This window comes from Sprattus sprattus (assembly GCF_963457725.1).
Source record: "Sprattus sprattus genome assembly, chromosome: 5".
In the NCBI taxonomy this organism is placed as follows: Eukaryota; Metazoa; Chordata; class Actinopteri; order Clupeiformes; family Clupeidae; genus Sprattus; species Sprattus sprattus.
The window spans coordinates 9,123,590-9,137,729 of NC_137924.1; the positions used below are offsets into that span (position 1 = coordinate 9,123,590).

A 14,140-nucleotide genomic window follows, 5' to 3' on the forward strand; every position below is an offset into this window, starting at 1 on the left:
AAGGATACAGGAACCCGTTCGGCTCGTAGATGGGTTCTAGTACGCCGGTAAATACCGTTGTGATGTGCGTATGTCCATGTCCCTGCAGTAAGTAACATTAACCTCTGAATATTTGAATATTTTGTTCTCTTCCAATAATCAAGAATTGTCTAAATGAATGTGACATATGTAAGAGAAAGGGTACGAAAAGGCTTACTATGGTTTACAAATATGACGCCCAATGACAGACGTATAGCGTTAGGCTATGTGTTCACATATTTTGTGCACATATATTGTTGAACCTGATCACTGTATGTCTTGGGGTGCCTCTGAACATTATAATTTAATGTAATCTTTAGATTTCGGTTAGTTAATAAAATGCACTATCAAAAAATTGTTCAATATAGACATCCGGTTTCAGGCGGTCTAGCATGACCTGGCGAATGACGGAATCATTTCAGTGGCCAATGCTAGCTGCATGCTATTTGTTTTTGCTGTGTTTTTGTTCGTTCTCTTTTTGCTTATTTTTGGTCATGGCATTCAGATTTAAACCCATGCATGTAATGTCTTTAAATGTCAGTGGACTTCGTGATGGTATACAAATGAAAGCACTTTTTGTATTGCAATCGTATTGATGCAGATACTATCCGACCAAAAAACAACAACAACACTGACAGTGACGTGAAGGTTTGAAAAACACCCGGAGCTGCTTGAAAAGGAATATTGAAATATTGAGTATATTTTTTTTTGCTTCTTCTTGGTTATGGCATTCAGATTTAAACCCATGCGTGTAACGGCTTTAAATGTCAGTGGACTTCGTGAAAGTATAAATAGGTTCCATGAGCACTTCCACTGTTCCATGAGCACTTTATCTTTAATCATGAAGGGAACGCCTGTAGCTATCCTGAAGGTAATGTCCGCTAGCTAAGAGGTACGATTTTGCATTCACACTTTTGCCCTCCTGTATGAGATGGCACACTACAGCACCATGGGCACAACTATTGTTCCCTCGCTGTGGCATGTACCAGTTAGCCACAGATCTGGTTCAAACCATGCTCGCAGGGAAACAGTACTGTTTCGGATAGCAGATTATATTTGACTAAACAGGAAAACCTCATGAAAAATGAAGACGTTCAACTTTGATACACAAGCTATCCAAACCCCTTCTTAGACACTTAATTTTTATTTGTATCACACTTGCATACGTCATTTCTGACCTATGTGTGTAAACTTGATATAGTAATACAAAAACTATTTTTGTTCAAAAATGTATTTATGGTAATCAAAAGCAAGATATATAATGAATACATTTAATATTTAATGATTAAATAAATAGATAGGAAAAATGAAAAACAGAATTTGTTATGATCAAAAACAAGTTAATTGATGAATACCTGGAATTCTGAATGATTAAATACATTTATTGCAAAGATGTTTTCAATTTCAACTCAGTCGGGTCACTTTGGCCCATGTTGTGTATCAAAGGGTTAATGGGCAATGAGGCAGAGGTTGTAGCTAGCGGCAGAAGTGCAGTAGCAAGGCATATTCATTATTGTGTTGTAATCACATACACTATCAAATGACATCCAAAAACCCTATGTATTTTCTTGATTACGTCAACTTTACTTGATTGTGTGTGGCTGTAGAAGAGCAGCAGGGAAGTGGAAGTACTCACTTTCGTGTGACACCGCGGTGAATCACAGCTGCTATTCCTCAAACGCAGAATGTGTTAGCTAAAGATTACAGATCACAGTGATCTAAAACAATTTCAAGGGAAACACCTAAGTAACCTGATTTTGTTGGTTTGTAGTTTCTTAGTTCTTCTTACTTGGCTTCACAGAAACTTACCATGTGTTCTCTTTCCTATTCTTTGTGTTGTTGTGACAGTTTGGCAGTGATGGAAGGTTTGGAAGTTGAGGATATCAGCCCTGCCCTGGAGGCCACAGAAGACTTCCTGGAGGGAGGTCCGGGAGATGACCAGCTCCAGCCACACATGTTACAGGAGGTGTCTGTACTCTGCAAACTCAGTGGGATGTGGGACCGACGGGCTTGGCAGCATCAAGACGCTTTAAAAAGCTGGGTCTGGACTGAACAGTCCCCCCACAGTATCTTGGGCTACAGGCATGGCAAGAGGTGTCGAGCCCAGTCCACCAATGACCTTGCTGTCCAAAGCGCTGCTGCTTGTAATAATGGGGGCTTTAAGCGGGGGCACAACCGGTCACGCTCAGACATGAACTACACCTCCTGCACAGATAATGGCTTGCCAGCACTTGACAAGAATGTGTTGAAGAACGAGGCCTTCTGTGCCAAAGGGGAAGGTAAGAGTCTATCTTGTGTTTCCATCTTTGTGCTCTTCTCCCATTGAGCTCTTGACAGTCACATGAGCTTTTTGCAAACTAGTGGGAATTGCCTCTTTTCAAATAAACGAATAACGTAGTATATTTTGAAAAGGTTAATTCTGACTGGGTCCAGGGTTTGAGAGCTACATCCTTCAGGAGTCAAAACAGTCAAAACAGTATCCACTTTTGTTTTTGTGATGTGGCGGCAGGCAATTTGAAGGTTCAGTCAAACACACTGAATGGTCTGAGCTTGAAAGAAGTTAATTAGTGAAAGGTTTGGTTAAATCTAACCTTTAGCATAGCTGAACAATCCCTTTAAATTTAAAATGAAATCACAATGAGAGCATTTTAGGATTTTAGGCCTTGTTTATCAAGAGTTCCCCATGGAACAAACTGATATTTGTGAATGAGAGGTAGAGGCCTGATTCTGTAGGATATGTTAGGGGTACCCATTATACTCCAAGGCTCTCGGATGCCATGGTGGAGGTAACACAGCCAAGTTATTATTTGTTCACAGTCATATTCTCCTAAATTAACTTGAAATTACATGCAAACCGTAGTGCTTTTTCCTTTGTCATGGAGCCAGTCATGTATTTTTAAATACCCAAGACACATCCCAACATCATATTGTTAAGCAGTAAATGGTGTTTGATGTATGTTAAATAGTGAATTTCGTAAAAATTATATAATGACGTATTGACTTTTAATTCAGGCTGATTTACTCATATCATACCGCTTGCTATTTATCTGGGAATAATAATTACTTAGGCTTACACTCAATTTCTAAAGCATTTTAGTATGTAACATATTAGTACGTAACATTTCAGTTCACAATCAACAAACTCACTCCATGTAATGGAACAAGTTGGTAACTTCAACTCAAAGAGTGTTTTACCAGCAGCCACGATACCACTTGCTAGGTAGCGACCTGTGGTAGCAGGAAATGCCAGCTCAACATCCCTTTGCCAGAAAGCAAACTGAACAACAGTTGTTGGATGTTCAGTGCGAAGGTTTTGACGTCGGACGGAGAGCTACACATACTTCCTTGTGTGCTCCACTAGCCGAAGCCTGGAGCTCATTGATTATGGACCGTTTCTATGCCCCAGGACAAATTCATCGTCATGCTCCTGGTCACACAGCCTTGTCCGCACGGGAGCTAAAGTTCCTAAAGACAGATTTATGTTTGAACATTACTTACTACTTTCTAACCGAGAGTGAGATCATGCCGTGAAATATCAAACTGACGCTTTGGCGTATAGATTTCACATTGTTGTTGTGTGTCACGTTGTGAGTGCCGCAAAAGACACTGAGACTCATTTAATTTCAAGCATTTCAAACCACCTTCCAATATGGTGCCAATCTGGAGGCGGTGTAAGTGTGCCAATCTGGAGATGGTGTAGGTATGCCAATCTGGAGACGGTGTAGGTGTGCCAATCTGGAGACAGTGTGCCAATCTGGAGACGGTGTAGGTGTGCCAATCTGGAGACAGTGTGCCAATCTGGAGGCGATGTAAGTGTGCCAATCTGGAGACGGTGTAGATATGCCAATCTGGAGACGGTGTAGATATGCCAATCTGGAGACGGTGTAGATATGCCAATCTGGAGACGGTGTAGGTATGCAAATCTGGAGACGGTGTAGGTATGCCAATCTGGAGACGGTGTAGATATGCCAATCTGGAGACGGTGTAGGTATGCAAATCTGGAGACGGTGTAGGTATGCCAAAAATTTGATCTGGGCTGGCAGTCTGAACAAGGCCTTTGAACCTTGTATAAATTGGCAAATAGGCTTTCTGTGCCAGTTGAGAGGAAATCCAATGGCAAATGACTGCATACTGCTGCTTTAAGATAAAACTTCACACCTTCCCCAAGCTTTTTTAACAGAATTGCTGGACACGACTTCTATCACATGGGAGATGACTGTACTAAAGGCAAAATAGAGAAAAAAATCAAATATATACAATGCAGGTATTTTTTTGAACACGAATTACATTGCGTTACTAGTCTCTACTTACTACTTGGTTTTATTTATGTTAAAAAACTTTTTAAAAACGTTTTTGTTTCATTTGTCGATTTATTCATTTTCATAACCCTTCTGCAGGTTGCAAAGTTTCCTCTTATCCCTCTAAATAACTAAATTGATTTTGTTGAATAAAAAACTGAATGGTGTCAGATAATCATTTATACTATACAGTGCTGCCTGAACTGTCCCTTGAGCAGTTTAGAGTTTTCTGTTGTTTTACCATGATTTTTCTATTTCATCACCAGTTTTCCATGTATTAAATGTCAGCTTTATGTTTATCAATTGCATGAACTTGTTAAGAGGGAATTGTGTGAGTAGCCAAAAAACTACATGAAACATGGAATTAGTGTATGTGCAAAAGTAAGTGAACCCCCAGCTGCATGGGTAAAGTCAAGTAGGTAACCGATTCGGTGAAACACATTTGGATGCTTAATTAGTCAATTAAGCAAACCAATCAAATGAGACATCCTTAGGAAAAGGGTTGGGAAACACAGATTATAAGAGATAGGAAACCAACCAAGCTACTGTAGTGCCCAGGTGTTTCATATGGGTCATGATACTGTACTGATGGAGACAAGAAAAAGCTGTTTTTGTTACAGAAAATTTGAGATGGAGGGCCCAAAGTGTAGGGGAAAAGGTGTTGTTTAGTTAGTGATTGCTTGCTTGTAGAATTAAATTGATTTTTGTTTGAGACATACATACATAAATATGTGTTTTTCAAAACATGTGTCAGTGTCTTTTATATTTTGTTATTTTGTAGTAAAATTAGAGGTACAGTTTAGCTGTGTATAATATGACCACCACATAAAGTGAGAGAATGAGAGAAGAATTAAGTGAAACTAGGTAATAATGGCAAAGGTAAATTTCAGGTATTTAGCAGAAGCTTTAATCCAAAGAAACGTACAAAGACTGACACATCCAATTGAGGCCAAAAAATGTTCATACGTCAACCCTTTATGGCAATTTATTTATCAGTTTTTTTTTATTTTAGAAACAAAAACAAATATTGTTCATTGCATTTGGAACATTTTGGAATATTTCATGTGGATTGCTGAGAAGCTCTTGAAACACAAAAACAATGGAGTGGATATTTATTGTTGGTTGGTTCTTTTTCTTCATAGTTCATATGCAAAGTTTCGTCTCATATGACTTATATACTAATATACTTGATATATTTACCTTACATACCTGCTGTATCATATTTGATACATCTATTTTCAACATGATTTAACTACCAATTAAAATATGTAATGATAAGTTGCTTCAATACAGTACATTTGTCTATTGAGATATTAGTTTCAATGTAACTGATATTCTCACAGTAACTTTTTCAAAATTGACAAAGATTTCCCTGACAAATATTTGAGTTACTGCATGAAGGGAGACATTTTGGATATAGCATTCAAAGGCATGCTACTGCCTACAGTGCACAGATAGTCCACCAGAAGGCAGAAGACATGTCAGAATGCATACAACAGGTTTTTCAGGAAAGTATTAGCCTAATCGTGATGACGTAGACATAGTTTGAAGACACAGTATATAGTAATATCAAAGTAATGTGCAGTAATTAAGCTTTCACACATTTTGGCTCATTTATATTTTAGACCCTCACCCTACCAATCCTTTGGATCAATTAGCAAAGGTTATTTACTGGAAAAGCACTAGATAAGAAAGACCCTTAGCTTTCCATTAATGTAAGGACCTATACTCTGTGATTGTGTCAGCTGTACACTGAAAGTGTGAATTTGAAGTCAGTGTAAAAAATAAATAGCCACAAGCAGCATTCGTTGGGTTCAAAGCATAATGTATAAGTAATAACTGCCCCAAGTAGTAAAATATTGAATTATTTTGTAAATGTTTTGGAAGGATTTAGAGTCAAAAATAATTTTGAAGATGGACCCAAAAATGTCAAAGGAAGAGGAAAACATGGTGTAACTTGTTGTAGCGCCATTTTTTGGATGGTTTGAAATTGGGTAAATAGCTTCTCTATGCCATTATTAATGAGCCTACCAAATTCCTTTGAGATTGGCCATTCACACTAGCATGCCTAGAGGCCCAACTGCCAATTATTTTTCTCCTGATTGGAACGGTCCAGATAGGCTGTGCAGGGTTAAATTAGGTGTTTCATGTTGTGGTTAGTAGTGTGCTTGACATCAGAAAAAAGATCATTGGTGTTTTTTTTATGTGGAGGTGCAATTTTTGCCAAAAACAAAAAGCCTAATCCGGATTCCAAATCCCCATCCAATTTCAGACTAAATTCTAAGCTCTTAAGAAGGCACTTAAATTAATTAAAAACGTTTTTGACTGAGAATAGGATCCTTGACTTGTACCAGTTTGGGTTCTGTGCTATACACAGCTCTTTGAGTCTGCCCTCTTGAATGATGATCTGCTGATGATCTGCTGCTCAGCGCTGACTCAAAGAGCTGTTCCTCGTACTTCCTGTGGAGTGCTGCTCATGTGTGACACTTGCTTTAAGGGGGACCAGGCTCTGGGCTCTTGAAAGCACCTTGAGACAATTGTATTATTTTGTCGCTAGATAAGGACAATTTAATTTAAGGTTGCTCTTTACACTTTACTTCCTAGTTAAGTGTCTCTCTTTTTTTCTCTCTCCATAATTGTTTAATCTGTTTTCTCTTCCAGCACATCCAGAATGGCCTTCCAGTTTGGTTAAACAGGGAGAGCTGGAACAGAGGGAGGGGCCGAGAGGCCACTGGACTTCCTGTCACGTGGAACTTACCAACTGTGAACTGCGCTTGTTCAGCCTAGACAGTAGTGGCAACAGGCAGCTCTGCACTGCGTTCTCGCTCTCTCACTGTCAGGCAGTTGGTCCCTTGCAAGGCCAAGATGGACATGTGCTTGAAGCGCTCTTTTTTAACAGCACTCGCCTGCAGCTTCGTGCCTCTTGCCAGTGGGAGGCCCAAGAGTGGAGCCGCTTGTTGTGGGAGTGTGTAATGGCCACCCGACCACATAAAGACCTGGCCTCTTCCAGTAGAACTGCCTTTCAGGCGTCTGCTTCAGCCAAATTTGTGACACAGTTCCCTGCTACCAAGCGCCCTACCACCTTGCCTCTGTTCACAGAACATTGCACCAGTGTCCTCAAGGTAGGCCAGTTACAACAACTCAGTGACCTTAACAACTGGAGGGCCTTTAACTTTGTGCTCACACACACCCATCTGCAAGCTTTCCCAACTGAGGATACAAATTGTGTGTCTGAACCAGTGCTCCAGTATCATCTGGCGTCCTGCCTTGCTGTGCAGCATGATGCCGCTGAGGAAGGTGGTTGTGAACGCTTCCAGGTCGTCTTTGCAGATGAAGTACTCTGTCTGCAGGCAGCCAATGAGCCAAAGGCACAGGGTTGGGTGGAGGCCCTGCGTTCCGCAGTAGCTACACAGAGGACAGACGGTTCCTGGGGGGAGGATAGCAGGCCTGCTCTTCCGACCAAGACTCAAGAGAGGCTCCATGGAGATGTTCAGGAAGCCAATCACCAGTCAGACACCGCCAGCTTCCTAAGCATCCTGACCTGTTTGGCTGTGGAGAAGGGCCTCACTGGCCAGAACTTCAGGTGTGCAGGTATCCAGTCTATTCCATTGTTTCTTCTGCTAACGGTCAAAAGGTACACATTTGGGATTTTACGACTTCAGGACAAAATCCTGGTGTGACTCATTATATTGCCTCTGAAAGTGTTCTCTTGCAGTTGTTTCAAATTTAGATATACTGTTTTTTGTTAACTGGGGTTTGAATGTAGTAAAAGGTATACATTGCTAATCATTTAGCAACTATACAACATACTTAACAGACAAATGCTTACCAATTATAGACTCAGTTGCCATAATCTTGCCATTGAAAAAAGGCACAAAAAGAGCTGCCACAAGAGCTAAGAATGTGGTCACCTCATAAAATGTGAGGATGAGACATATGACCACCTAAATGCACATAACATGTGCAAATCCTGACATTACTTTAATCTAGTGGTTCTTAACCTGGGTTCGATCGAACCCCAGGGGTTCGTTGAGTCACTCTCAGGGGTTCGGCAGGGGTCAAGACACACACAGTATAGCCGGTTCACACTAGCAATATCGGGCCGTTTTTATACATACCTACGTTTGAAGAAATCATATTTTATTTTTCAAATTACAAAGTGTTTGGTGAATGCACTGATGAAGCTTGCAGGGTTCAGTACCTCCAATAAGGTTAAGAACCACTGCTTTAATCAATTCCAAAGCACATCCAACTACCATAGCTCCGTAAACTGCCATCGTATATACTGCCATCGTATATACTTATAAGGGTACTGTCCTCCATGCCACTGTAGCCTACACAACACGTAGTATGGTGAAATCACTGACTGTACAGTTTAGTGTATAATACTTCCTGAATGTAAAAATGTCTGGATGTATTGGATATGTAATGGAAGCCTAGAATGTGTCATATTTTCATCAGACTGACTTATGCTTCAGAGAGTTATCTTATATGTTTTTGTATTCTCTATAGGCTGTCAAAGACCAGTGGGGTTATCACAAGAAAAAGCCAAGGTGTGCTGCTATAGTGGACGGTATTACTGCCAAATCTGTCACCAGGACAACTTGTTCATAATACCGGCACGATTGCTTCACAACTGGGACACAAACAGATATAAGGTAACTGTATGTTGGTATTTGAAAGAAAGCAGGGGGATTTGTAGTTTGTAAAATGTTTTTTGTGATGTTTGTTCGTTTAAAGAGCTTATGTTTCAGAGAACTCGGATATTAAACTGGCCTATGTAAAAGTACTTAAAACACTTGTAGAGGGTCCCAGCCCAGCTTAAGACTGAAAGGGGACACAAACAACAGCTTGACCGAAGAATGGGATTTGTTTACAACACAGGTTAAGTTCAACAAAAGTTACGAAAAATAAAGGACAAGACCAAACTGCCATTCGGCCTCCTGGGGAGAAGAAGTATCCTGCAAAGAAAGCAGAAGTGAGAGAAGAGAGAGAGAGAAGAAAGGGAGAGAGAGAGAAGAAAGAGAGAGAGAGAGAAGAGAAAGAAGGAAGAGAGAGAAGCGAGAAAGAGAAGAGAGAGAGAAGAGTGAAAGAGGAGAGAAGAGAAGAGAGGGAGATCCAGGCTACGGAATGGGGAAAGATTTAAAAGTGTGCACTCTATTGATGATAACCCTGCCAACCAATGTGGCAGATTGTAGACAAGTAATTTCTTGTTCATTCTCATCCATACATCATGATATCAATGCAGTAGTTTTGTTGTTGCAATTATGTATGTCTGTGTTTTCTGTTCTGTGGTGATACTCAGGTGTCCAAGCAGGCTAAGGAGTTCCTGGAATTTGTGTACGAGGAGCCCCTGCTAGATATCCAGCTGCTGAACCCCTGTCTGTACCAGCACTGTGAGCCCCTGGCCAATGTGCTGACCCTCCGGCAGAGACTGCAGTCACTGCGTGCCTACCTGTTCAGCTGCTGTGCTGCCATCGCCGAGGACCTCCGCCGCAGGTGAGCACAGAAGAGAGGGAAGACAGAACTTTCCCCTGTTCATAACCACATTCTTCTCTTGCACCACCACAATACGTACTTCAAATGTATTTATTGTAAATGTATTCTATCTATTTAAAACGGCATGCTTTCCGTAATGCAACATGTTGACAAAATTAGATTGCTTAGAAATTAAAAATATGAAATCATAAAAGAACATTTTAGTGACGCCATATTTAATTAACAAGTACAGTGAACTTAAATCACTAGTTCCTGTAACAACCTTTAACAAGTTTAGTCATCTTAAACTAAATAATATGTGATTCTATCCAAAAGCTCAGTCCAAAAGATTTCTAATGTGAATGTTGAATTGTATCAATTCTATAAACTTCTAATGTGACTTCTAACGCTCCAAGTTCCAAGCCGGCCTCAGGCATCCTTTGAGATACTGTGGGAAAGAGGATCTCCCATATTAGAACAGACTTGTGATCACAAATGGAGCGTTTATCCAGTCGACACGAATGCATGAAGATAACATTTTTGATTGTTATTGTATTGCATGGAATGTTGAATTTGGGGTAACAAACAATGTCAAATCTCTTAAAAGTGAATACAAAAATAATTTAAAAAAAAGTAGGAAACAAATTAAGTAAAATAGATTATACATTTTATTTTAAATGTTTTTATTGGCAAGTAAGTAAGTATTGGTGCAGACATAGTAAATACTACAGAACATAAGAAAATATATATCAAATATAAAAAATACTTCGGAATATAAAATGAAGGAGCTGTGCAGTCTGTGAAGGAATGTCTGTGCATATAATATAATAATACCAAGAATGATGTGTGGTAATGTAACACATGAGTCAGATGTGGAGACTTGAAGCGTTTAGTGGCTGTGGGGCGGGATAAGAGTCTGTGTTGGGGGGGGGGGATGATATACAAATACAATATACCAGAACAATATACCAAAACAATATACCAAAACAATATACCAATACAATATACCAAAACAATATACCAAAACAATATACCAATACAATATACCAAAACAATATACCAAAACAATATACCAATACAATATACCAAAACAATATACCAGAACAATATACCAAAACAATATACCAAAACAATATACCAATACAATATACCAAAACAATATACCAAAACAATATACCAATACAATATACCAAAACAATATACCAAAACAATATACCAATACAATATACCAGTACAATATACCAGAACAATATACCAAAACAATATACCAAAACAATATACCAATACAATATACCAGTACAATATACCAGAACAATTTACCAAAACAATATACCAATACAATATACCAGAACAATATACCAGAACAATATACCAAAACAATATACCAATACAATATACCAAAACAATATACCAAAACAATATACCAGAACAATATACCAAAACAATATACCAAAACAATATACCAAAACAATATACCAGAACAGTATACCAAAACAATATACCAAAACAATATACCAAAACAATATACCAATACAATATACCCTACCCAATAATGGTACCCTAATACCCCTAACAACTTTGTATTTATTCAGAGGGCTAACTTGGCACTGTTCTTACCTTCTGTCCTTAAATGATCATTTCCAGCCTTGCCAGATCCTTGCCTACAAAGTCTTTAAGTAACTGAATCTTCTCCTGATGTTTTCAGAATCTTCCCAAGAGAGTACCTCCTTCAGCACATCCACCTGTACTCAATGGCAGACCTCCAGCAGGTAAACCCTACTGACAATACATAGAAAGAATAGTACATTCTTTGGAAATTGTTAGTATGTATACTGTATGTATACATACATAATTATTGTATAGTTAGTTAAATCATATATGTTTTAATAAATTATTATATAAATGATTAAGCTTTCAATACACCCATTTCTCATTCAGCCCTTTTCCAGAGAGTCCACTGGGCTATCAAAACAGAATCCATGTTCTGGTAGCTGCTGTGGACTCCCTGCTGTGGGCGTTGTGGTCACGCCAGTCAGCTGGGGCCCAAACACCTGTGGGACATGCAAACTGAAATCCGTTAGGCCCTATAACTGCCTGTAGACTTTTTTACTTCTCTGATTGCGTTGCCTTATTTCTCTTCTCACTGTATTTTATACTACACTTGATCAAACATTGTCATGTACGGTGAAACATCAATGTTCAACTCAGCAACACCCTGAGACCGTATTCAGAGCTTAGGCTCCTTGACTGTGTGTTTGTGTTCTGTGCTCTTTCTCCATCTATAACCTTTTGTGTTTTTCCTCAGGTTATCGATGGGAAGCTAGCCCCCTTTCTGTTGAAAGTGATCAAGTTTGCCAGCTCACATGTCTACGGCTGCAGCCAGTGCAGTGAAAAGGGCTTCATCTGTGAGCTCTGCCAGAACAGCCAGATCATCTACCCCTTCCAGGAGAGCGCCTCCAAGAGGTGAGGCATCAGAGCGCACACAGGGGTTGGGTTTCTGAGACTATGTTTACACAATGTTAGGGGTTAGCCTTATCATCTCTGCTGCTGCACACTCTGTAAACCTCTGCGTTGTGTTCTTGGTTTGTGTGAAGAAAGACTCAGACAAGACGTGATGCCAAAGAGATCTGCCTTGCTATCTGCTATAGTGCCTAGCATAGGCTACATCTGTGCGGGTTGGGAATTCCATAGACGGACAATGTCCTGTTGGCAAAACGATGGATGCCACTTCAATCTTTAAGGGAGCCAAAAGCTACTGAGTTTTTGTCTCTCTACATGGCTATGATTCAGTTGGCAAGCAATAGAGACGCCTGAGTTTAGAACTTAGTTCTTTTTAACTGGACGATGCCCACTTGCCCGCGTCAATGCCAAAGTTAAGGACACAGTTCTATTTCTTGGTTTTTAATTAAATCAATTGCATGATGGCGTGAAGAAAAGCTAATACAGTCATGCCAATTTGTTTTTCTACGTTTTTTTAAATGTGTAAGTTTCAATAGGTAAGCTACATTACCTAACATAAATGATTACATATGACAAAAGAAACATCAACTTCAATTTTGACATCATGCTGGCAATAGAATTGGCCTATACATGAAGAGAGGTTGAGGTTGGCTTGTACCAGACTCTTTCATTCCATGGATAAATATCAGCACTATACAAAAAACGACCTTGTCACAATTTACACTTTTTTTGGTCTCATAGACACGTCCTACGTCTTGCCCGTTGTAGGTAGAGAAACTTCCTTCCAGTTGCTGTAATTGTGTTATGTGTAAAATCTGATTCTTTGTGTTTGTAGATGCGAGGGCTGTGGTGCCGTCTTCCATGCTGAGTGCTGTCTACGAGGGCAGCCATGTCCACGCTGTGTGCAACGGGAGCTCCATAAAAAACAGGCGTCTTTCTGGAGGCGGCTGGAGGCCGATGACAGTCCTGACAACAGTGCCCTCGGCTACTTTGAGCTGGGCAGCTGAGGTCCACCGTCTCTAGAGGTCAAGAAGCAAACAGAACGAAGTCTCTGGTTCAAACCAGAATCACTGAAGAAGCAAAGTTAACTTAAAGACATTTGGTTCTGAATGAGAATCGAGGCACACAGAGCAGGGGAATCCACAGCAAGAGAGTAGCATGATGGCCATACTATACTATAGACAAATGGTTCTTGCTGTTATTCTCACAAAATGCCAATACATATTTATGATGGACTCCTTTCTACACTTGACTAAAAGGGAAAGCCTAAAGAATACTCAATTGAACAATTGTTAATGTTATGTTTGGACTTCAGTTATGGCAGACTGCACAAATGGGGTTTCATAATCCATTCACTTTTCTTTAGAAATAAAACCTTAATCACACCTTAATAAAAGTGAAAGCAAAGTTACGTATGAAATGGTACGGTGAATACAATAATGCTTAGAAAAATCAATAACACAACAAAAGATTGAAATGGAACTCCCTGGAAGTGCCAAGATGACTCATCACAATGGCAAATAACTCACTAAACTAGTCTGATTTCTCCTCTTGAGAATGCAGCGATGTCTGTGGTAATTTGTGAAATTAAAGAAGGTACTGGCTTACTGAAGTAGAGTTCAATTTTTGAAACACAGAGCAGTAGTAGCCAAAGATGTTGGGAAAAAAACACACAAAATTGGACAACCTACAACCAATCGTTCTCTGTTTAATCTCAATTTAGTAGATCTCTGATTTCAGTTGGTTTCTCCATACGTCACCTAAAAAGCTAGTGAAGGCCTGTTTTTGTTAATGTGGGGTTTAAAAGAATGAACACTAGCAATGCTGCCACTACAAGCTCTCCCTTTAAGTTACAACCGAAGTCAGCTGTGTAGTGATATAAAAAG

The 14,140-nt window shown here is 39.6% G+C and overlaps 1 protein-coding gene across 2 annotated transcripts; it reads left to right on the top strand.

Moving 5' to 3' along the window:
* The first annotated feature begins 472 nt into the window (after positions 1-472).
* Positions 473-13,859, top strand: plekhm3 (pleckstrin homology domain containing, family M, member 3). Of its 2 annotated transcripts, XM_080838733.1 has the most exons (8): positions 473-889; positions 1,867-2,297; positions 6,978-7,907; positions 8,829-8,974; positions 9,622-9,815; positions 11,500-11,563; positions 12,100-12,257; positions 13,090-13,859. In XM_080838733.1, exons 2-8 carry the CDS (start codon positions 1,877-1,879, stop codon positions 13,259-13,261), a joined length of 2,085 nt encoding a protein of 694 aa, XP_080694859.1. In that variant the 5' UTR covers positions 473-889; positions 1,867-1,876; the 3' UTR covers positions 13,262-13,859. The 2 variants fall into 2 exon arrangements, with proteins under 2 accessions (XP_080694859.1, XP_080694860.1); XM_080838734.1 differs by lacking the exon at positions 473-889 and having other exon boundaries at positions 1,865-2,297.
* The last annotated feature ends 281 nt before the right edge of the window (positions 13,860-14,140 follow it).